At 39.6% G+C, this 23,558-nt stretch overlaps 1 protein-coding gene across 2 annotated transcripts in view; it reads right to left on the bottom strand.

The window, feature by feature from the left end:
- Positions 1–23,558, bottom strand: part of LOC307161654 (NACHT, LRR and PYD domains-containing protein 3-like) — a 112,968-nt gene that overhangs the window by 29,231 nt on the left and 60,179 nt on the right. For both annotated transcript variants that reach the window (XM_079876518.1, XM_079876519.1), the window contains exons 12-15: positions 16,941–17,114; positions 16,499–16,672; positions 14,918–15,091; positions 9,050–9,220 (exon numbers count right to left, since the gene is read on the bottom strand). In XM_079876518.1, the coding sequence (XP_079732644.1) occupies positions 9,050–9,220; positions 14,918–15,091; positions 16,499–16,672; positions 16,941–17,114 (693 nt within the window). The remainder of the gene's footprint in view (positions 1–9,049; positions 9,221–14,917; positions 15,092–16,498; positions 16,673–16,940; positions 17,115–23,558) is intronic.

Here is a 23,558-nt window from a genome sequence, read left to right as displayed (position 1 = left end):
CAGGATGATTTTCAGATCATTTTGAAGAAAAAACTCTAGGCGACAACATCCATTAGTCAAAAGTCTTATTGATACATATTTAGTATGTGTTTTGTGGCCTTATTTCAGAAACTTTAGTTTTTAGTTTTTTCAATAACCATGCATAAACATTATTCTCTCAAAAATACAAACATGAACATATATGTTGCTCACATATTATGGTAGCCCTGTTTGTGCTAAATAGAGTGTAATTACACCTTTGCCATTAATATGTTTATAAGCAACTGAAAAAAGCACAAATGTCAGGGCATGTCAAAACATCTCAAGGACCCCCAAAACACCTCAGACCCCAGAGGGTTAATGCCAGATCTGATGCAACTTCTGTGTCACCTCTGCACTGCAAAGATGGATTTTGATTTAATGATTTAATTTGACTGGAAACAGTGGTATTGTGTAATTATTCTAATAGAATTTAATTTGAATGTTAGAATTTGACATAAAAGGTAATGCATACATCTACAAATGTCCATATATAGGTGAAAATGCCCCTGGAAATCAATTTAAGATGGCAAATATTACCCCTTAAAGCTACACTGTGTGGGATTTACTCCCATCTAGCAGTGAAATTGTATATGACTACCAACTGAATATTACTTTCTAGCTCCTCCCATTCCAAAGGCGTTTTAACTCCTACGGTGGCCGTATTATTTCATATCTGCCGGCAGTCGCGAGTAATCTCCCTCTCACATTCGTCACGGTGCCACTGCGTGTAAAAACGTGAAAGGCAAATCTTGTATGTCCCTCTTTGGCTAATGTAGTTTCAAGATGGATGGGCAACATGGCGACCGGCATTCGAACCCCTCACCCGTATGTACTTTCAATGGCAGATTATAAACTTATAAAGAAGTAAATATACATTAATGAGCACATATATTTTTGAAAGAACTAAGTGTTTTTTGCTAAGAATCAACTAAAAAAATTACACAGTGTAGCTTTAATAAAAAATGTTAATTTCTGTCACTGCTGTGAATTGACCACTGCATAGAATATGAAAAAATATGAATATCTTCGTCAGCTGTCAACAACAGGCCTAAACCAGCCATGGCACCAAGCACAGAAACACAATCAGTAAAATATTATCTAATTATTATAAAAAAAAACTGGTATTAATTTTGATTTCTTCAGGTCTTAAAAACGTCTTAAAAAGCCTTAAATTTGACTTTAAAAAGTATGCAGAAACCATTTTTTACTTGCAATTGCTTCCGTCTGTATTTTACATAACAGAACGATCTGACCATCTATGGAAGCAGCAAGTACAGCATCGATGACTGAGTTCGTCAATCACAGCATCTCCCGGATGGACCAGCAGCAGGAGAGCATCAACAACACGGGAGGCGCGGTTCAAGCGCTTGTGACGCAGGTGTCCGAGCTCACCCAGCAGATCCAACTCCTGAGTATTACCACTGCGTCGCCCACGCCATCCGTTCCCCCCACAGCACCGGAGCCAAATTATCGACCAGAGCCACGTTTACCCGTCCCTGAGAGTTATGCTGGTGAGCCAAATTTCTGCAGAGCCTTTCTTACCAGATGCTCCATGCATTTCTCATTGCAGCCCAGGACGTTCGAGACGGAGGAGTCTAAAGTGGCATTGGTGCTCACCTTGCTTACTGGACGAGCGGCATTGTGGGGAACGGCGGTGTGGCAGAATCAAGACCTATGCTGCGCCTCGTTCCACGCACTCGCCGCCGAAATGAAGAGAGTCTTTGATCATGCGGTAGCCGGCAAGGAGGCTGCCAGAAGACTCGTTGATCTCAAGCAGGGTGATCATTCCGTGGTCAATTACTCTATCGATTTTTTGCACATTGGTGGCGGAGTGCAAGTGGAACGAGGAGGCGCAATGGGATATGTTCCTGCATGGGCTGGCCGACCGTGTTCAGAAGGAGATATATAGATATATGCTGGACCTGCCTCAGTCTCAATGGACTTATTGACTTTGCTCTACGAGTGGATGCCCGCATCAGTCGTATGGAGCAGTAAACTCACCCCATCTGCACTCCTGGAGGAGTTGGGGGTCGAGTCGTCAGCGATGAGAACACGGTCGGTCACGTCATCAATCACGAGCCCATGCAGGTGGGGAGAGCTCGGCTTTCCCGGGAGGAGAGAGAGAGGCGGAGATCCCGAGGACTGTGCCTGTACTGTGGCACTGGACATTTTCTGCATTCATGCCCAGTAGAAGGAGCAAGCCCGATAGTAAAGAAGAGGCTACTATCGATTGGGATCTCCGCCGAGAAGTCCTCACCATCAACTCTACTTCCGGTAAGACTGAGATGGGCCAACCACACTCACACCTGCCAAGCCTTACTGGACTCCGGAGCCGAGGGTAATTTCATGGATCTTCACTTTGCTCACAAATTACACCTCCCCATCACACCACTTACTCATCAGATCTCTGTTAACACATTGAACGGTCAAGAACTTCCCAACATTTCACTTACCACTGGTCCTATAACCCTCATCACCTCCAGCAATCACACAGAGATCATCACTTTCCTCCTCATGGACTCCCCAGTAGCACCCGGGGTTTTGGGCCACCCATGGCTGGTACTGCACAATCCCAGAGTGGATTGGGGCTCAAACTCCATCACCATGTGGAGCGAGCGTTGTTATGAGTCCTGTCTTGTATCTGCTTGTCCGTCTGTGTCTGGTTCTGTGTTTCAGGAGAAGGCAGCGGATTTATCAAACGTGCCCAAGGTGTACCTTGACCTGAAGGAAGTGTTCAGTAAGTCTCGTGCTGCTTCTCTTCCTCAGCATCGTCCCTATGACTGTGCCATAGATTTACTGCCAGATAAGTCTCCGTCTAAAGGCAAGCTTTACTCTCTTTCTATTCCTGAGAGGGAGGCCATGGAGAAATATATTTCTGATTCTCTGGCAGCGGGGTTCATCCGGCCTTCCTCTTCTCCAGCGGTGGCAGGGTTCTTTTTTTATCGGGTAGAAGGATGGGTCTCTGCAACCTTGTATTGATTACCGAGAGCTGAACAACAATCACGGTAAAGAATACTTATCCTTTGCCGTTGATGCCCGCGTCCGACAGAGCAGTAACCGAACCCGACCCGAGCCCGACAGGCATAAAGATATTTATGTCCGAGCCCGACCCGAGACTGACAGTTAAAATCCCATTTTTTTCTCATACTAATGACACATGAACGTTTGTTTGTGTGGAAAGTCCGCTTTTATTAAGCAACTGTTAAGGCATTCGGAAATGTCAACAGGATGAGTGCATCAGCGCGCATGGAGCAACAAGCAGCGTGCTTAACACAGGCGCGCACGCACGCACGTGTTTCGTTGTCACGGCTACAAAAACAAATTTTCACACACAGGAAGACAGATGATATGGTAATATTTTACATGTATTTTAATCACAAAAATGAACGTTTGAATCACGTGAAAGCATCAGGCACATTGGCTACCTACATAATAATCTGTTTTAAATTTAAAATGTTCAGTGCCTTATCGCGCTGATGTGACCGAACCCGAACATAATTTATAAATATCTGTCCGAACCCAGCCCGGGTCGGGTATCCATGCCCTAGTTGAGAGACATGGTAGATCAGTTCTTATATGTCTACCTGGATGACATATTGATTTTTTCTTCGTCTCTCCAGGAACACGTTCAACACGTCAGACGAGTGCTTCAGAGGTTGCTAGAGAATGGGCTTTTTGTCAAGGCGGAGAAATTCGCTTTTCATGCAGTCTGTTTCTTTTCTAGGTTACATCGTCTCTTCTGAGGGAGTACGCATGGATCCTGACAAGGTTAAGGCTGTGATAGATTGGCCAAGTCCAGATTCCCGTAAGGCCCTAAAGCGGTTTCTGGGGTTCGCCAATTTCTATCGCTGTTTCATTCGCAACTTCAGCCAACTAGCCGCACCTCTGACCGCCTTGACCTCCCCAGAATGATGTTCAGGTGGTCCGATACAGCTGAGGCTGTATTTACCAACCTTAAGAGCCGCTTCGTTTCAGCTCCCATCTTAGTCGTCCCTAATCCCACACGTCAGTCTGTGGTGGAGGTCGACGCGTCAGAGGTGGGGGTAGGTGCAGTTCTCTACCAACGCGCTTCCTCAGACGACAAGATGCATCCTTGCGCGTTTTTTTCCCATCGTTTATCACCTGCCGAACGTAACTATGACATTGGTAACAGAGAGTTGTTGGCCGTCAAGTTAGCGTTGGAGGAGTGGCATCATTGGTTAGAAGGGTCGGGGGTACCTTTTATCATTTGGACCGTTCATAAGAACCTTGAATATATTAGATCTGCTAAAAGACTTAACTACAGGCAAGTAGTGGGCTCGGTGGGCAATTTTTTCAGATGTTTTGACTTTTCTCTTTCGTACCGCCCGGGGTCCAAAAACATCAAACCCGATTCCTTATCTTGTATTTTTTATCCATCCGAACACCTGGTTACTCCCGAGTGCATTTTGCCAGAGAAGGTAGTTGTCTCCACACTCACATGGGAGGACGAGTCGAAGGTCAAGATGGCCTTAGAAGGGGTAACGCCTCCGCCCGGTTGCCCACCGAGTCGATTGTTTGTTCCGGAGGGGTTACGGTCCGAGGTTATTCGATGGGGTCATTGCTCCAACGTGGCTTGTCATCCTGGAGTAAACCGCACCAGCTATTTAGTAGAGCAACGATTCTGGCTTGCGATATTCACAGTTTTGTTTTGGCTTGCTCAGTTTGTGCCACTGGTAAGACGTCTAACCGACCTCCTGATGGGTTACTCCAACCGCTGTCTGTCCCTTTGAGACCCTGGTCCCACATAGTGCTAGATTTTGTCACCGCCCTCCCACCCTCTAATGGCATGACGGTTGTTTTAACCGTAGTGGACCGGTTCTCGAAGGCGGCACATTTCATTCCTTTGCGCAAATTACCCTCAGCCAAGGAGACAGCGGTGACTGTAATTGATCACGTCTTTCGGCTACATGGCCTCCCGATGGACGTGGTTTATGACAGGGGTTCCCAATTTGTGTCCAAATTCTGGCAAGAGTTTTGTAGGTTATTAGGAGCTACAGTCAGCTTGTCTTCGGGTTATCATCCCCAGAGTAATGGTCAGACTGAGTGAGCCAACCAAGATTTGGAGAGAATGTTGCGATGTTTTGGTATCCAAGAATCCTTCGTCCTGGAGCCAACAACTATCTATGGTTGAGTACGCACATAACTCATTACCAGTGTCATCCATGGGCCTCTCCGTTTAAGTGTAGTTTAGGGTACCAGCCACCAATTTTTCAGAGTCTGGAATCCGAAGTCGCGGTCCCCTCTGCTCACGCCTTCGTCCAGAGGTGCCACCGCACATGGACCAGAGCCCGTGAGACTCTGCTCCAGGTGGGGGCGCGCACTAAGGCTAAGGCCAATCGCCACCAATCAAGGCCTCCCGTATACATCGTGGGTCAAAAAGTGTGGCTTTCTACCAAGAACATTCCGCTCCGTTCCGTTTCCAACAAGTTAGCTCCCAAATTTATTGGCCCATTTCCTGTTACCAAGATTATTAGTCTGATGATAGTCCGACTCAAACTTCCTCCGGCATACAGTAGAATTCATCCCACCTTTCACGTGTCAAAGATCAAGCCGGTGTTTTATTCTCGCATTAATCCGCCGACCATAGCAACATTTTGTTTTTGTTACATTTACACTTTAGTCATACGTTTACATACACCTTGCAGAATCTCCAAAAAGGTTTTTTTTTAATTTATTTTTTATAAGAAGTGTCTCAAACGAGTCTCCCGCGGTTCCTCCTGCTCACCACCAGAGGGTACCCTCTCTTGAATATTAAACCATTTGAACTACATTTCCCACATACCTGACACTGATTTCTTTGCAGTTGATCTTCATCAGTGGACTATTTAAGGTGCTCTCAGACTCTGCCTCATTGCGAAGTTTTGTATTTACCCTGGTGATCAACTCTGAGCGTTTCTTCCTGTGTTTTGTCTTCCCGTGGATTACTTTTGGACTGTCTATTCTCGTCTTGATTCTTTGCTGCCTGCCCTGGACTATATTCTATACTGGACTGATTTATGTAAGTTTGCTGCCTGCCCTGACCTTATGCCTGTTTCTGGATTACGAGTTGCGTTATCTCTACTGTTGTGTTTGCTGGTGATTGACCCTGATTGTACGACCAAGATTATAATAAAACTGCAAATGGATCCTCACTCCCCTGAAGCTTCATTACAAGAAGGATCATAAAAACATTGTTTCTATTTAGTACTGCCCTGAAAAAGCCTAGTCCACTAGACAAAATACAAATACAGAATACAAGACAAATTACATAGGCTTGATTTTTAATATTGTGTGTGAATGACCTGAATGATCCACAACTTTTTTGGTTTGTTTGTTTTTTGTAATGGTTGTTCATGAGGAAAAGTCCTCCAGCTCCTGCACATTCTTTGCTTTTCCAGCATCTTCTGTGTATTTGACTCCTTACTAGCAGTGACTATGATTGTGAGATCCATCTTTTCACACTGGTAACAACTGAGGGACTCTTGTACAACTTTTACAAACCCTGAAAACGTTTAGTGATGCTCAAGAAGGAAGCATTAAGAGCCAGGGGGTGTAAACTTTTGAACTGGATCATTAGTGTAAATTGTTCTTATTTTGTTTAAAAATTCATTAATAAATGTAATCTTGTCCTTCATAGGCTAAATAAGATAATAGCATGTAAAACAAAATAAGAAAAATGTAAACATCACCATCATCTTGCTCAAAAGTTTTCCCCTGGCTCTTAATGCATCGTGTTGCATTCTTAAGCATTACCTTGCAGATTCTGAAAGATGTACAGTAGGTAAACGTATGACTGTAACTATACATTGCAATCATTTTGTAAGGTTTAAAATATTAATTTAAGAGCTCAGTGGTGAGACCTTTCGCTGGAATTTGATTGACAGGCGATCTGACCAATCATGCAGATTAAAGTCAGTGGACTTGAACTTGAAAAATGGTGTGTATTGATTTCTTTTTGCAGTTCTGGTGTTCATTCATGTTTAATTTGTGCTATAACTAGAAGGGATTATCAGTTCACATGCTGCTTGAACTGAGGCCTACACATTAAAGCACCACAAAACAGTATTTATTGTTTGAATTTCATAAAAATTACAAAATTTGAAAGCCTGAGACTTTATTTCATACCAAAAGTAGCCTGCTCTGTCTTGTCTGTAGGCGCATTGTCAGTGTCCTCTTTGCTCCACAATATATTTTTCACTGTGTGAGAACATGTGGAGTGAGAGCGGAATGGCTTGTTGTACATAGCAACAGTAACTAAGAGGGGCGGGTCTTTGTGAAAGGTCAATTTCAAATTGTTTAAATCTTTGTGGACTCGGGCGGACTCGACTCGGACTCGGATGTTAAGGACTCGGACTCAAGTCCGACTCAGCCCTCTTTGGACTCGGACTCGATTGTTAAGGACTTGGACTTGACTCAGACTCGACAAGGGTGGACTCGGACCCAACACTCGGACCCAGACTCGACAAGGGTGGACTCGGACCCAACACTAAATTATGGTAAATTATGACGTAACAAAGCCTCGTTTACTGAAATCATGTGACTTTGGCAGTTTGATACACACTCCGAACCACTGATTTGAAACAAAAGATTCGCAAAGGTTTCATAGCTTCATGAAGTGTGTTTCGAAAGCGCCCATCACTAGCGTTCAGTGGATCTTATTACATTTTCATTTTCATTTACTTTATTTATAAAGCACAATTAAAACAACGTGATGTTGACCAATGTGCTGTACAGTCACACAATAAAATTACATAATAAAATGTTTCTTTTTCAGACAGAACAATGACTAACAAACATCTGAAAAGAGCCTCTTACTAATTAACCTACTGAACCAAATGCTAATTCTAGCAAATGCAGTTTCAGATTTCGTTTAAAATAACCTAAGGAAGGAGCCAGTCTGAGATGTAGAGGCAGGTTATTCCAGCGCTTTGGAGCTGCCACAGCAAATGCCCGATCACCACTCAATTTTAATCTAGTCCTTGGAATGTCTAGGATCATCTGATTTGCTGATCTGAGAGACCTAGAAGGTTTGTGTATATGAAGAAGATGCGCAAGGTATGATGGGGCCAAATTATGCAAGGCTTTGTACACAAATATCAATAATTTATAATCAATTCTGAACTCCACCGGCAACCATTGAAGTGAGGCTAAAATCGGTGTTACATGCTGCTTTTTACGAGTCCCTGTTAAAAGTCTAGCAGACGCATTTATAACCAATTGAAGACGATTCAAAAGTGCTTGGCTGACACCTACATATAGCGAGTTACAATAATCTAGTCGTACAGAAATAAAAGCATGAATAATCCTTTCAAAATCACTGGAGGACAAAAACGGTTTAACCTTTGCTATTGATCTTAAATGGAAAAAACAAGATTTCACCACAGAATTAATCTGTTTGTCAAACTTCTAAGAACTATCAAATTGGACGCCAAGGTTTTTCACTACAGATTTACAAAAAGGAGCTAACTCACCCAGATCAAAATAATTTTTAGTGTCAGGGGCCCCGAACCAGATTATTTCAGTTTTACTTTCATTCAGATGCAGAACATTTTCGGACATCCAAGATTTAACTTCTTGTAAAGATCTCAATATTGACTCAAAATAATTACAGAGTCATTACAGGCATATACTGATCACAGACTTTTAAAATGCACTTGTTCAATTTTTACAAGTTACAATATATGCTGCACCAAAATTAGACATTATACATTTTGGGAAATACAAACATTGAATTGAAAGCAATTATGAACATTTCTGATTCTGATGTCACAAAAAAAATTTTTCGTCCTCTACAGTAACTGAAATAATTATTGACCCATGATCCAACTGTCTGTCTTAACCAAATATTTAAAGCTTGATATCATGTATTAATTGTGTGTTTTTAATTTGCTGTTTAATTTTATTATTGTGGCTCTGTGTGACGCTGAGGAAAAAAATGCTCTGACTCAAACAAGTGAGGAAATATTATCATCAGCTAACATTACAACTAAAAGTAAAGTAATATTATAAATAAATGAGCAATACTCACATCAGTGTGTTGAGTTGACAGTGTTTATCCTGCAGTAGAGCAGCGATCTGATTCACTCGTGTGTCTCCTAGTTCATGTTTACTCAGATTCAGCTCTTTCTGGAGAAACGGATTTTTACCCACAACTCTATTCACATACTGACAGGCTTCCTCTGCAGCAGGACTCAAAAACCTGCAGAAGAGTCAATTCAGTTGCATTACAAAAAAGATTGATACGATACTTTTTTTTTTTTCTTTGAACATTTAAATACACAAATAAATATAAATTTCAAAGAAACTAGAGCAACACTCAGTTCTAAAGCAAACTCATAAGAACAGAAACGTCTCACAGAGCAGAAGGGCAAAAGCTCACTAGATCATGGTTTTCAGAATACAGAGTGTGAAATTAAGATCTTTCTGGCTTTTAAGCAGTAGGGATCGACCGATATGAATTTTTTAGTGCCGATGCCGATATCGATTTTTTTTCATCAGCCTTAGCCGATGACTGATACGGGCTGCTGATTTTCTTGGGCCGATATTTGGAGCCGATACTGCTTTTGCTCACTCAATTTAAATCATAAAAATGACACAATGATGATAACAAATGTTACAAGTCTCAATTTAAAAAAGGAACATTTATTGAACTTAAAAAAGCAATATTTGACATATTAAAAAAATGTGAGGTAGAACAAGTAAAAAAAAAAAAGTTCAGTGCTGAAAATTCTGAAAATAAATATTTAAGCATAATTCAAACTCTGAAAATAAATTCTGAAAATAAATATTTAAGCATAAATAAAATAATTACACTATTGCACACAGTAGCAACAAGCAAGCAGCATAATAAACGTCTGTCATTGCTATGCAACCATGAACTGCGCTCTCCATGATGACAAGGAAGTAAGGATTAATTTATTTCCTGCCCTTTACATATATTTATGGAGATGAGAAATAAAAAGCCGCCCTGTCCATCTATGATCAGCTGTTCGGCCGAGCTTTTGATGTTGTCATGGAAAGGGCAGTTGTTTTTTGTCACATGACCTGCATGCGCTTGTGGCATTCTGAAAAGTTTAGATGTTTTCATCTTACCACGGCACAGGAGCGCCTGGACAAACCGTTTATATACTGTCTATGGGACAAACAGTTTATATACTGTCTATGGGACAAACGAGCGCGCTGCATCGCATGCGTGTCACAACCGCATCGCTTCTTTTATGAGCACACGTCCAAACCTCAGCCAGGTGGTCGCTGAATAAAACTCCCACAAATATCACAGAATCACGGAACAACGTCAGCATTATTTAATCCTATGACCAGTGTTCGTAACAGCTGCCGTATACATATGGATAGCCTCAAACTTAGCTATTTGCAGCTCCCTAAATCAGGGTTGCCAACTTTGGGACTTTGGCTGGAGTGAGACTCTGTAAAACATCAGTGCGTGCGCGTAACCCTAACCCTAATTTTAAAAACATCAGTCCTTGTTTACTTATATAGCCTAAACCCTGATTTATGAAAAAAAAATTTTTTTCAAAATGTACAATTAATTTATTGATTGCACTATAAAAAAATAAAGATAGAGGTGATTAAATAACAAACATGTTAAACAACAACATCAAAACAATAAAAAAATCTCAAAACAAAAGGGACACATAATAGTTACTCCACCTCCCCAGAAAACCACAACACAAGTTTCACACATTAGGCCTGTTGTAGCCTATGCCACAGTGGCAGTGTCGGCCTGCTTCACTACATCTGCAGGAGGCTCGTATCTGAAGCAGGGTTCAATCCGGTCATGAACGTTCATTGCGTCTGTCACGTGACAAATGAACGAAAGACTCGGAAAGTAATTATTTATGTTCCCTGTAAATTATTTTTGACTGCATTATAATGATTTCTTAATTCAGAATATGATAAAGACTGCATAGGTGGATGTGTCCGGGGAATTTGGCTGTTAAAAGTATAAAATTTAAAGCCCCTTAAATGAACGAAATGACTCGAAAAAAGATTTGTTCATTTTAATGAACGAGGTAGAACAAGCGAGTCAGTAAAATGATCCGAACTTCCCATCACTCACAGGGTACCATCAAGTGACAGTCTGTTCCTGGTGTCAGTCTTGTTTAGGCCAATAACTGAAAAGGTTCGCTCAGCATCCGCATTTGACTGTGGCAGGCTCAACACAATCTGAGCAACCTTTGATCATTTTTTGATCATCACACAAAATGGGGGAAAAAGTTTTTGCACTTTAAAAAAAGCAAAAATGTTTTTCACAATTTTAATCACATTTCCTGCATTTACATACCTTTAGGGACTATGGTGATACAAAATCCAGGAAATAATTAAGTTGATTATAATGATAAATTATGCCAAAAAGAATATAGTAGGCTACTAAACTATGTATAAGAAAAATACGTCTTTCTTTCTTTATTGTTTAATAGGGGCCAATTGCCAAGACTTGAGAGAATCATTTTATAAAGTCAAAAATGTTCACCATTAACGTTTTGTGTGCAAATAAAATTTAAATAATGTGAGACTCAATTTCTACTGTAATATAGAAACAACATAAAGACAGTATATTTTAAACAATTGTTTAATGCCATTTTTTATGAATGAAGGCCAGTATCATTGTAGCTACTGATGTCTCCATGAAAATTATTTTTTACTTTTAATATAAAATTATAACAACTTTTAATATAAGTGAACTTAAAACTTTCCTCACATAAACCCAACAATAAATGTAATATTTGCATGTGCCCTTCCTGTGCCCTTCCTGTCTAACAGGTATGAAATATACAGAAATTGAATTAGGTTATCAAACAGTCCGCACTGCATAAATTATGAATTAAATTAGATTAATCCTTATTAAAGCTGCAAGCGTTCTTTAGTCAAGAGCAGTGAGTGATTTTCTCTGTTCCCTTTGTTCTTTGGTTAACGTTACTGACTACAGAATTAGTGGCTGCTGTCACTTTAAAATCTGCCGCTGCTGGCAGGCTCTCACGCATCTCATTTTCTCTTGTTCATTTAAGACTTTATGTAACTAATTTAAGACTGCTTATTGTTATGAGGATACTCGACGACAAAACTGACATTTTGGCATGTGTTATTGTTCGTTCAAGCGCGAAAGAGAACTGCCCAGCAAAACTGATTCTGACGCGCTGTCTGTGCGCTCGATACTGGCGCGAGTAAGGTAAGGTAAGGTAAGGTAGTTTATTTATAAAGCACAATTAAAAACAACGGGTAGTTGACCAATGTGCTGTACAATTTGTAAAAACATGCAAAAAGCAAATGTACAAAAACATTTATACAATATAATACAAATATCTAACTACTCTCATAAAACAAACAATCAACTAACTCAGCTATTTGGTTTAGACAGGAAAGCCAGTGAAAAAAGATGAGTTTTTAAAAAAGATTTAAAAGACACCACTGTGGAGGCAGTTCTAATATGCAAAGGTAGCCTATTCCAGAGTTTCGGTGCCAACACTGAAAAGGAACGATCACCCCAAAGTGTGCGTCTTGACCTTGGGACAATTAGCATTTTCTGGTCAGAAGACCTAAGAGATCTTGAAGGAGAGTATATCTGCAATAGATCTGAGAGGTAAGGTGGTGCCAGACCATTTAGAGATTTAAAAACAAACAACAAAATCTTAAAATCAATCCTATAACGGATAGGCAACCAATGTAAAGAAAACAAAATCGGAGTGATATGGCTCCGCTTCCGAGATCCTGTCAGCAATCTAGCTGCGGCATTTTGAACAATTTGCAAACGTCTCAAAGTTGACTGATTAATTCCTGCATACAAGGCATTACAGTAATCTAAACGTGAGGTCACAAAAGCGTGCATTACTCTCTCTAAGTCTTCAAATGACAAAAATGACTTGACTTTTGTCAAGGTTCTTAACTGAAAGAAACCTGACCGCACAACAGCGTTTACTTGTTTGTCAAATTTTAGTGTGTTATCAAAAATTACCCCCAAGTTTTTCACCATGGATTTACAATAAATGGATAAAGAACCTACATCAACCCTGACTCAGAAACATTAGAAGGTGCAAACACAACAATCTCAGTTTTACATTCATTTAGATGAAGAAAATTTGCAGCCAGCCAAGTTTTCAAATCATTCAGACATGCTAAAAGGGGCCCTAATGAATGATTGTCTTCCTTTTTTACAGGCATATATATCTGTGTATCATCTGCATAGCAGTGAAATGATACTCTGTGTTTTTGAAAGATAGCACCAATAGGAAGCATGTAGCCTATAATGAAAACAAAATGGGTCCCAAGATGGACCCTTGGGGTATCCCACATTTAAGAGGGGCAGACGAAGATGTAAATTCCCCCATGGTAACTGAAAAACTTCTATTTGTTAAAAAAGACTTAAACCAATTTAAAGCAACGCCTCGTATCCCTACTAACCTCTCAAGTCGTGCGATAAGAATTTCGTGGTCTATAGTATCAAATGCCGCGCTCAAATCGAGTAACACCAAAACTGCCGCGTTTCCAGAATCTACAGTCAATAAAACATCATTAAGAACTTTTAAAAGTGCAGATTCTGTACTGTGATGTTTCCTAAAACCAGACTGAAATTTTTCAAAAAGCAAATTTTCATTTACAAAAGACTCCAGGATCCAGTATTTCTGTGCGTTGTGTGTGTGCGTCAGGACATTCACAGACAGCGCGATACCTGCTCATTATAACTTTCAGTGAGGTATTTTTAGTGTGTGCAAGCGACGTTCCTGGACGCGGCTGTGCGCATTGACGCAGGCAGGCTCTCTGTCCTGCTCGGTCCTGCTCCTCTTTGGCGAAGACGGCGTGCGGTTAAAAAATCATAACAAACTAATTAGAAAGTGGGGGGTGGGGGGTACGAACGGGATTTCGAAAAGAGGGGGGAACATGTCTGAACTTCTCACACGCAACTGACGTATCAGGTGCAAGGTTTTCAGCGAATCAACGATCAGAATATACTGCCATCAACAGAAAATGAACGGATTGAGAGGGGAGAAAAATGGATTTTGGCGTGACATTTCTTGCGTGTGCGTGAGAGCGTGAGATTGATGCTGAAAGCGTGAGTGTCACGCCAGATGCGTGAGAAATGGCAACCCTGCCTAAATACAATGACGATGAGGCATTCAGCATTCGCGTTTTCCATTTGGACCCACTAACTTGCTTTTGCACGCACATATAGAGCAATGTGTTTCCACTAAGTGTATGGCAATATTTCAGCTAAGTCAAACAGTTAAAAGATGCTTTGAAAGTTTAAAACTAACTGTTGTCTTGAAGAGGCTTCCAGCACTCTGCTAGTGGGGGAGGGGCAGTGCAGCATCTCCAGCAACACAGAGCTGCCTGTGGACGCCTGTCTGTAAATAATGCCGGGAAAAAACTATCGGCGAACGCAAACCCGCAAATATCGGCCCAATATATCGGTCGATCACTATTAAGCAGGAGAAGTGAGAAACGTCAGCACAGAGAAAACTGGCTCGTGAAACTGCATGTTTGTGAACATCTGGAGACTCATAGAGCTGTTATAGAGAAATGCAGTGAATCTGGGCTTGATGGAAAACTATTATGTTCAGAAAACTATTTCACTAAAAGGTTATCTAGAATTTTGATGAGAAGTGTGCACAAAAATAAAATTGTGCATTTCAATTATCAAGGTATACTCCAGAATAGCAGCCCATATACTGACCCATAATGTCTATTTGTCCTTTAGCTCGTATCGCAACTAAACTGTGTTGACGTTTATCATCATCATGACAGAACCTGCAGCATCTGATCTGATCTTGATCATTTTGATGCAGCAAATTGTCAAGCTAATTGTATAGCTAAAATAATATATTAGTTATGAATATTTAGCCTCCATATAACTAATTTAGTTAATTATTTGATCCCGTCTCACCTCAGTGTCTTCAGTTGACAGTCTGGATCCTGTAGTAAATCATCGAGCTTCTTCACTCCTGATTGTCCAGGATCATTTCCTGTGAGATCCAGCTCTATCAGGTGTGAAGTGTTTGATCTCAGAGCTGAAGCCAGAGCTTTATAACCTTCTTCTGTCACACTGCAGTTAGAGAGTCTAGAACAGGAATGAAAGCATTCAACTGATTAATCAGTTAAACCTGAACAATATAAATCCTTTAAACTTGAATTTTATTTTGTTCTTTGTACAAATGCATTGAAAGTTAGTTGCAAAAACTGACAACTGAATATGGAGGCAAACAAAAGGCACAGAAATATTTCATATGTTAGACATCAACATCACTTTCGAGATTACAATTATCTAAAACTGTGTAAGCCCAATTATCGGTCCAAATGGGGGATTCCACCAGAACGGGTGAAGGTCTCTGTGTGTTACTGTCTTTCCATGTTGCAAAGTAATTTAATTCCATTTAAGCTTTTCTCTGACTCCATTTTATATCTGACTCCATTTTATCACGACCTCGAATTTAAGTTAGATTGCCAACTGGTTATTGATCAATTATATAATAGTTTAACAATACATTTAATTGTTCTATTTAACTCTTTACTTATATTTTACCCATTCATATTAGGAAGCTATGTCGCTCAGAGGTCCTCACACCTTGTTTAACGTGGGTCTCACAATCTCGCCAGGTTCGGTCACTAAACAGAGGTAATTGCTATATACCTAAGACCGGTCGCATTCACGCTTGCACAATCAAAGATACTTTGGTATAGCCCCCGTGATTGCATACACTTGAAATTAAAGTAGCGTTTACTTCAGTAGAGGTATGGCCACTACTACATATATAAGTCAACCAACTTTACTTGTCTGGTTTCCCACGTACACTTATCTAAAGTAACATTAAATTAAAACAGAGGTAAGACACACCCAGATTTAGGTTGGTCAAGCAGCACTTTTGCTGCCCTAAACGCAAATTCGCTTCTTGTCTTTACAAAACACGTACACTTGAATTAGTGCCAAAATATTAGTCGTCACTAATCTGACGCAAAACTTGCGGTAACATATAAATCTGTTTAATTCAGCTCTCTCAGGTGTGATGGGTTTGATTTCAGAGCTGAAGTCAGGATGAGACTGTTTCTCTGTAATACTGCAATCACTCAGAATGAAGACAGAGAAATAACAATAGTTCACATCTATGATGATCATTTTATTGAAGAGCTACAGCAGCATTTAGTTTCCAATAGCCTGTTTTGAAACCCAGTTACACTAGTTCTGTGTGCTGGAAGACACTGTTTCTTCTCTTTAATTTTCAACTATTTATTTGACGTCTCTTCTTTATTCTCTGTTGAAAAGGCAGATTTCTGCATGTACACAATCAGTACATTGTATCAAATGCTGGAAATTAAACAATTTTTATCTAGATAAAAACACATAAAAATGTGAGCAATAGGGAAAACCCAGAAAGTGCACTGCTATAAACAATGAAACATAAGCCCTGCTGTCTTCAAATAAATAAACTTCAGTCACACTGTAATTGCTGTACAGTATAATGATACTAACTGTAGTTTCTCCAGCTTGAATTGTGGGTTCATCAGTAGATCACTGAGGTTTTTCACTCCAGAGTCTCCTAGTTTATTCCAGCTCAGGTCCAGCTCTCTCAGGTGTGACGGGTTTGATTTCAGAGCTGAAGTCACATCAGAACAACCTTCATCTGTCATATCACAGCAGCTTAAACTACATTAGCAGAGAGAGAGCAGAAAATAAGACAGAGGAAAGAAAACTCTTTATTCTGTAAAGTCACAACATCTTCATCAGCAAATAAAACAGAGGAAGAGAGATCTTCATCTTTATTTCACCAGATCACAAAATACTAAGTTGAACATGTTTGCAGAAATATAATGTGAATTAAGACTCATTGGGAGATATTGAGCATAAAGTGTTTTAGTTTAAACTGCAGAAGTGATTTTAAGCATTTTGATTCTTGTATGTGAATGTGACTGACCTCAATCTCTCCAGTTTACAGTGTGAATCCTTCAGTACGTCACATAAGTGCTTCACTCCTGAGTTTCCTAGTTTATTCCTGCTCAGGTCCAGCTCTCTCAGGTGTGACGGGTTTGATTTCAGAGCTGAAGTCAGGATGAGACTCTGTGTCTCTGTAATACTGCATCTATACAGACTGAAGACAGAAAGAGAAAAGAAAATGAATCAGATTTATGATTATCAAGTAACGTGTTTAGTTTCATCCAGCAGACATTTGCTGACAAATAAACAGGGATATCCAGGTTCAGGTAACACAGAGAAAGACTACACATTGTTCATTTAAATATACTACTAACATTGTAACAATACAAATATTGTCTTGATCTATTTATGTTAGTTTACACATTCATTTCACATCATTTTTAAAGGGTCATGAAACCCCCTAAAACACATTTTTTTAGATGTGAACAGACATGTACAGGCTGCATATCACTGAAAATAATAAAAGCACTCATAAGTATTACAAATGAGAGGAAATTTTTCCTCCTTTTTTATGTTTTTCTGAGCAATTTGGTTTTTCCAGGCTGGAAGTAAAGTGGAAGTGACGTCACTGTATCTGAGGTAGAAGTGTGCTTTCGGAGCGTGTGATTGGCTGAATGTGAGGTAGAAGCGTGCTTTCGGATCGTGTGATTGGCTGAATGTGAGGTAGAAGTGTGCTTTCGGATCATGTGATTGGCTGAATGTGAGGTAGAAGCGTGCTTTCAGAGCGTGTGAACGTGAGGTGGATCAAATAGTTCATATATGTACCAGAGCAAGCGTTTTTTACATTTTTATGGACATATTTCATATACTCTAGTGCTCTAAACATGAACCAGCACCGCTCTTCTTCAAATTAAATATATGTGCAAATAAAGACACTGATATAGAAGTTTTTGTTGTAAGTTGTAAGCCGTACATCTGATCATGATATATTTCTGTATATTTCTATGGCATCGCTGTCGAGGAGTAATTAGCTGGTGAAGTGGATTTACTTATTGTAAAGTTAATGAAAGTTGTCATAAGCATGGTAATGTTTTAAGCAGATGTCTTACCAAATGTTAGTAGACCGGGGAGATTTTAAAATGAGCCGTTCATTCATAAATACACAAGATCGCTGTAAAAATGCAGACCGGAAGTCAAAAGACAACGAGCGCAGCGCTGAAAAGAGGCTATATATGGTCTATATCAGAGATGGGAAGTAACGAAGTACAAATACTTCGTTACTGTACTCAAGTAGATTTTTCAGATATTTTTACTTTACTATTTATTTTTGTCAACTTTTTACTTTTGCTCCTTACATTTTAACATGAATATTGGTACTTTCTACTCCTTACATTTTACAAAATTGGCTCGTTACTTTAGTTTCAAATAATTTCAGTGGAGTTACTGTTATTTCTCACATTTTTCACATCATCAGGAACCAGCGATCGAGGAGAGAGAGGGCTGAGGACTCGTTGGACCGTGAACAGAGAACGCTGAGCGAGAAAGACGAATGCTGCAGAGTAATTTGAACTGTTGAATGAGTTTTGAGTTTGACATGCATGTGGCGCGATTGTTATACGAGTTTATTTAAAGGGGGGGTGAAACACTCCGTTTCAGTCAATCTCATGTTAATCTTGAGTACCTATAGAGTAGTATTGCATCCTTCATATCTCCAAAAAGTCTTTAGTTTTATTATATTTATAAAAGAAAGATAGGCTGAACCGAGTCTTTCCGGAAAAAAACGAGCAGCTGGAGGCGTGCCGTGTGGGCGGAGCGCCGATAGCTAACAACACAAGCATTTGAAGCAGTTTTACCAGAGCCCGTCTCCTTATTAGACATTCTCTGGTTTTACTCAGCGCCTGCGGTTCCACGAACGCACGACCGTGAACCTTTATCGTTGGGACTGCTCCATCCTTAAGCATTAGACGATCTGCAAATCCGGCGTCGAACTGGGCCTTGTTTATAAAACCTATGCAACGCTGCCGATGATTTCCTGTTGAAGCGCATTTATGTGCGCGCTCTCGCTCTCGCTCTCCTCTGGTCGACGTGTTCGCGGGCGCGAGAGACATGCTCATATAAGGAGTTCCACTCTCGTCTACGTCATTAGAGCCACGATCGAAAAAAAAACAGCCGAAACTTGTACCAACCCGGAAGTAAGATTTTCGGCACAGAAATTATCCATTATTCGTCCAAAATATTTTTTTTAAACTTTGGCCATGTTTAGCATGAGAATCCATCTCTTTAACACTGTAAACAACTCTGAATACATTAAACACCATTGTACCCCCCCTTTAATAAAATACCCACGAGCCTCAGCCAGCCGACCCCGGTCTCACAAAACAAGGGAATTACAACACAGGCGATCTGACCAATCATAATCCGCCATTTTGTCAGACACGCAGTCAGTAGAGTTAGTAGATTAACATTGGAGGATTTAAACTTGAAAAACAAATTGTCTTTTCGCGTAAAAACAACATTCCTTCTTACAGGCGCGCTGGAAGCTGTTTCATGTGAGGGGGGCTGAGTGCTGGTTTGGAAAATATGTGACGTCATTATGTTGTGGTTGACGACAAGACATGAAATTTCGCTGTACTGTATACGTGTTGTATCCATTAACCCTCTGGGGTCGGCAATCATGCCGGCGTGATCTGCTCGCTTTTTTTCTGAGGCGATCCCTGCAAACGTGTCAACACCCACAATCAGCTGGATAAACACACCGTGAGTTTAATCAGACTCGTGCACTTTATGTCGTCTTGCTTCGCTGTGTGGAATAATCCTTAGTTAGGAATAAGGAATGATTTAGTTTCACATCGAGGAGCAACGGATCCAGCTATTCAGAGGACTGTAGTAAGTTTTTTAATCTTAAGTGCTTTGTTCTAATTGCGATACGCAATAGTGTCGGTAAACTGCAAAAGGACTGTTTAAATATGAATCGCGTGTCTGTGTGTGAATGAATGAACGGCACAGATGTTTACTACAGCTGTAAACAACAGCGCACACTTGCACTTACATTAGTAAATATGTTATTTTTACATGAACACATCTACTAGTTTAGCTTTTACCAAACTATTTTGCTATACTGAGATGAGTAAAAATCGACTGAAATGTTGAAATAAAATGTCTTTGTATAAGCAACGTTTTAAACTGCAAATTAACATTTATATGCAAATATTTCTGCTCATATGTTAAATATATAGTATGTGATGTTTTGTTAAAAACAAAGTAGGTATATTGAATTATCAACTAAGATGTTATTATAGTGTTTGTTCCAATATTCAAACGAATGAATCCTTAACTTTGAAATACGTATAATAAAATCAATGTATAATTTTTAAAAAGAAAGATTACACTTGAAATATTGTTAAAATTGTAATTATTGTTGATTTATATGTGAAAACTGTTTAACCCTCTGAGGTCGACAAACGCGCCGGCGCATTTTGCTGGATTTTTTTCACATAGCAGCAACATAAACTTAAAAAAATCCGTCATTTGTGGTCATATGTGACCCCGCCTGTGAAACCCCGGCTAAAGTCGCAGAATCGAATTATGAGTTAACGAGCGTCAAAGTAGTCATAGCCATAAAAATGACAAAAATAGTCCATGTGTGTTTATTGCTGGAAATGATAGATTATACCAATGGTTTTGAGATGCAATACTTAAATTTTCTTTTATAACATGATAAATACTGAAATTAATGATTTTATTGACACTACGTTATACTTTTGCGGAAAAAAAAAAAACCGGACGTGGCGCTTCCTAAACATTGATTTCAATCGTCTCTGGGTTTATTTCGCGCAACAACTCTGCTGATTCGTATATCATTCGGTTCAGGAACTTCTTTTCTGTGTCTTTTCTATTAGAAAGAGTAAAAACAGACTTTAATATCAATCCGCGAGCGCCGGTAATCAGGTCAACACAATGAAAAAAAAGAGAGATGTCAGCCGCGTTTGTCTGTGGTGATTTTTTCTTGTCATAGCCATTATTTTAAGAACTGCTTATTTGTTTTGTAGCTTAGTATTCTGCCAATAATATTAAACTTATTTTAAGGACATTTTTGGCCTACTACGTGTTATTTGCTGGATGGTAACGTTAATGCGTTGTTTTGACATCTGACATGGCCATGGCTTCGCCGGCGACACCGAAGTATGAGCAGGAACGGAAAATAGCTGCTTGCTTAAACAGCTTGCTTGGTATTAATCTCGGTGGAATTGCCCTAAATTATGGTTACGATCAAAGTCCATTTGTGTCCACAGTACATTGTTTGCAAAGACTTGAACTTTCATGCTCATATTCATGTCATTTCACAGTTATGCCACATTGTTCATCAGTGTTTCAAAGCACCAAGTCACCACTTTAGTTGAGGGGCCACACACATGATGAAGTCACTGATAAATAATGCTTAGTTAATGATGACTACTGTATTTGAATGCCAAAAGAATTTGTATGTTATGTGCTGTGATTGGCCAATTTGGGGGTCTGTCCATTTACCTGCAGGCTATGAAGAAGACATGAACATGCTGGATAACTCAGATCATAATGAAAACACATTGTTCATCAGTGTTTCAAAGCACCAAGTCACCACTTTAGTTGAGGGGCCACACACATGATGAAATCATTGATAAATAATGCTTAGTTAATGATGACTAGTATTTGAACGCCAACAGAATTCGTATGTTATGTGCTGTGATTGGCCAATTTTGGGGTCTGTCCATTTACCTGCAGGCTATGAAGAAGACATGAACATGCTGGATAACTCAGATCATAATTCAGAAAAAAAGTTCTCACATTAATTGATATACTGTTCTAGCCTGTGTGCATGCATTAGATAATGTGGATTTTTGTACATTCCTTTAATAATTTGAAGAGTAGTCTTGCATGCATGAATTAATACTTTTTTATGCATGAATTCATGATGATTCATGTACCATAACCATAGCTTTATCCACAATGGGTGGTAAAGACCAATTTTTTGTGTGAACAAAGAAAACATGATCATGCGTAATAAATCATAATTCATGATGATGTACTCATCTTAGTTAATGTTTTAAAGGTGCCGTAGAATGGATTATTTTATTATTTTATAATGTTTCCTGGGGTGCCCTTATAATGTTAGTATGTTTTTTAGATCAAAATTTGTTATAATTTAGAAATAAAAGGCATATTTCCTAGCCTGATTTCATTCCCTGGATTGAACACTCTGTTTGAAGGGGCGTGTCTGCTGTGAGACTTCAGTGTAAACGCCCTCTGCTGTGATTGGCTGACATGCTTGCATATGAAATATCTGGCATTACATGTAGAGCTATCTGGAAAACTTTTACTATTACAGCTTTTATACGTTTTTACTATTACAGCTATCGGGATTAACGAATCATGAGAAGTTTTTTAAGTATTTCGATTATTCCAGCATTGAGCAGATGACAGCCTGTTGATCGCGTGAATGAAGATCTTATCACTGCAACGCGATCTACTGATGCATAAACAGTGTTGAACGACTTTGAGAGAAAGATTATCTGTCTGAACTTGAACAATTACACATCAGAAATTCACATAACGCACTGGTTCTCCAGAGGCTCGGATGAAGGAGCTAAAAATATATTTTTGTGTTCATTTGTAGTTACATCCAAACTGAGCAACTGCCCTGCCATGCTTCGTTCGCTCGTTTGCAAGCCGCGATGTCTCTCGAGGAAAAACAATATCGCGCTGGATCTAGATAACACAGTGTAAATTATCGTTAATAAAATCACTACTTACCGCTTGCGGGAATATAACGTTAGTTGAAATTGCCCCCCTTCGTCCGTTTGAGACACCAAGAGATGCCTGGCTGCTTGATATTGTTCCAGGTTAGAAAAACAGTCCGTGGTGAAACGGGCAGAGCAACTAACAACTTCGAATTAAACTGTAGCGGTATCAGATTATAGATAGATCTGCCATTTTCCCTATGATCCTCCTGCTTGTTTCTTCACCTGCAGAACTTCTGATGATTCGGCTGTGCAGTTCCGCCTGGCATTGAACATGGGCTGGCATATGCAAATTTTTAGAGGCGTACATATTAATGATCCCAACTGTTGCGTCACAGTTGGTGTTATGTGGAGATTCGCCTGTTTTTCAGGGGTGTTTTTCAAAAACGAGATTTAAATAAGAAAGGGAAAACTATGGTGTTTGAGACTCACTGTATGTCATGTCCATGTACTGAACTCTTGTTATTTAACTATGCCAAGATAAATTCAATTTCACATTCTAGGGCACCTTTAATTAAGGTGTTGTTCATCCATGAAGTCATGAATGAAAAACGTTGAACTCGTGTTAGTTCCTAATGATTCATGAGATATTAATGCATGAATGAATGCATATTTCATGCATGAATTTATACATGAATTCATGATAATTCATGTACCCTTACCGTAAAGTGTTACCATTTTTTGTTACTCCAGATTTACTCAGTTACACCGTGGGCCAGTAAGAGAATGATAATTTCAGAGAATGTGAAATGTTATGTTATTTAATTTATATATTATTGACATTTCACTGATATTACATTTTACTAATAAAGTTATACAAATCATTCCACTGAATTGACATGGTAATTGTTGCTACGATAAAGCTCTTGTTGAACCCCCAT

The sequence above is a fragment of the Squalius cephalus genome, assembly GCF_949319135.1.
Source record: "Squalius cephalus genome assembly, chromosome: 7".
NCBI classification, from domain to species: domain Eukaryota; kingdom Metazoa; phylum Chordata; class Actinopteri; order Cypriniformes; family Leuciscidae; genus Squalius; species Squalius cephalus.
This window is presented reverse-complemented; position numbering and strand designations above follow the sequence as displayed.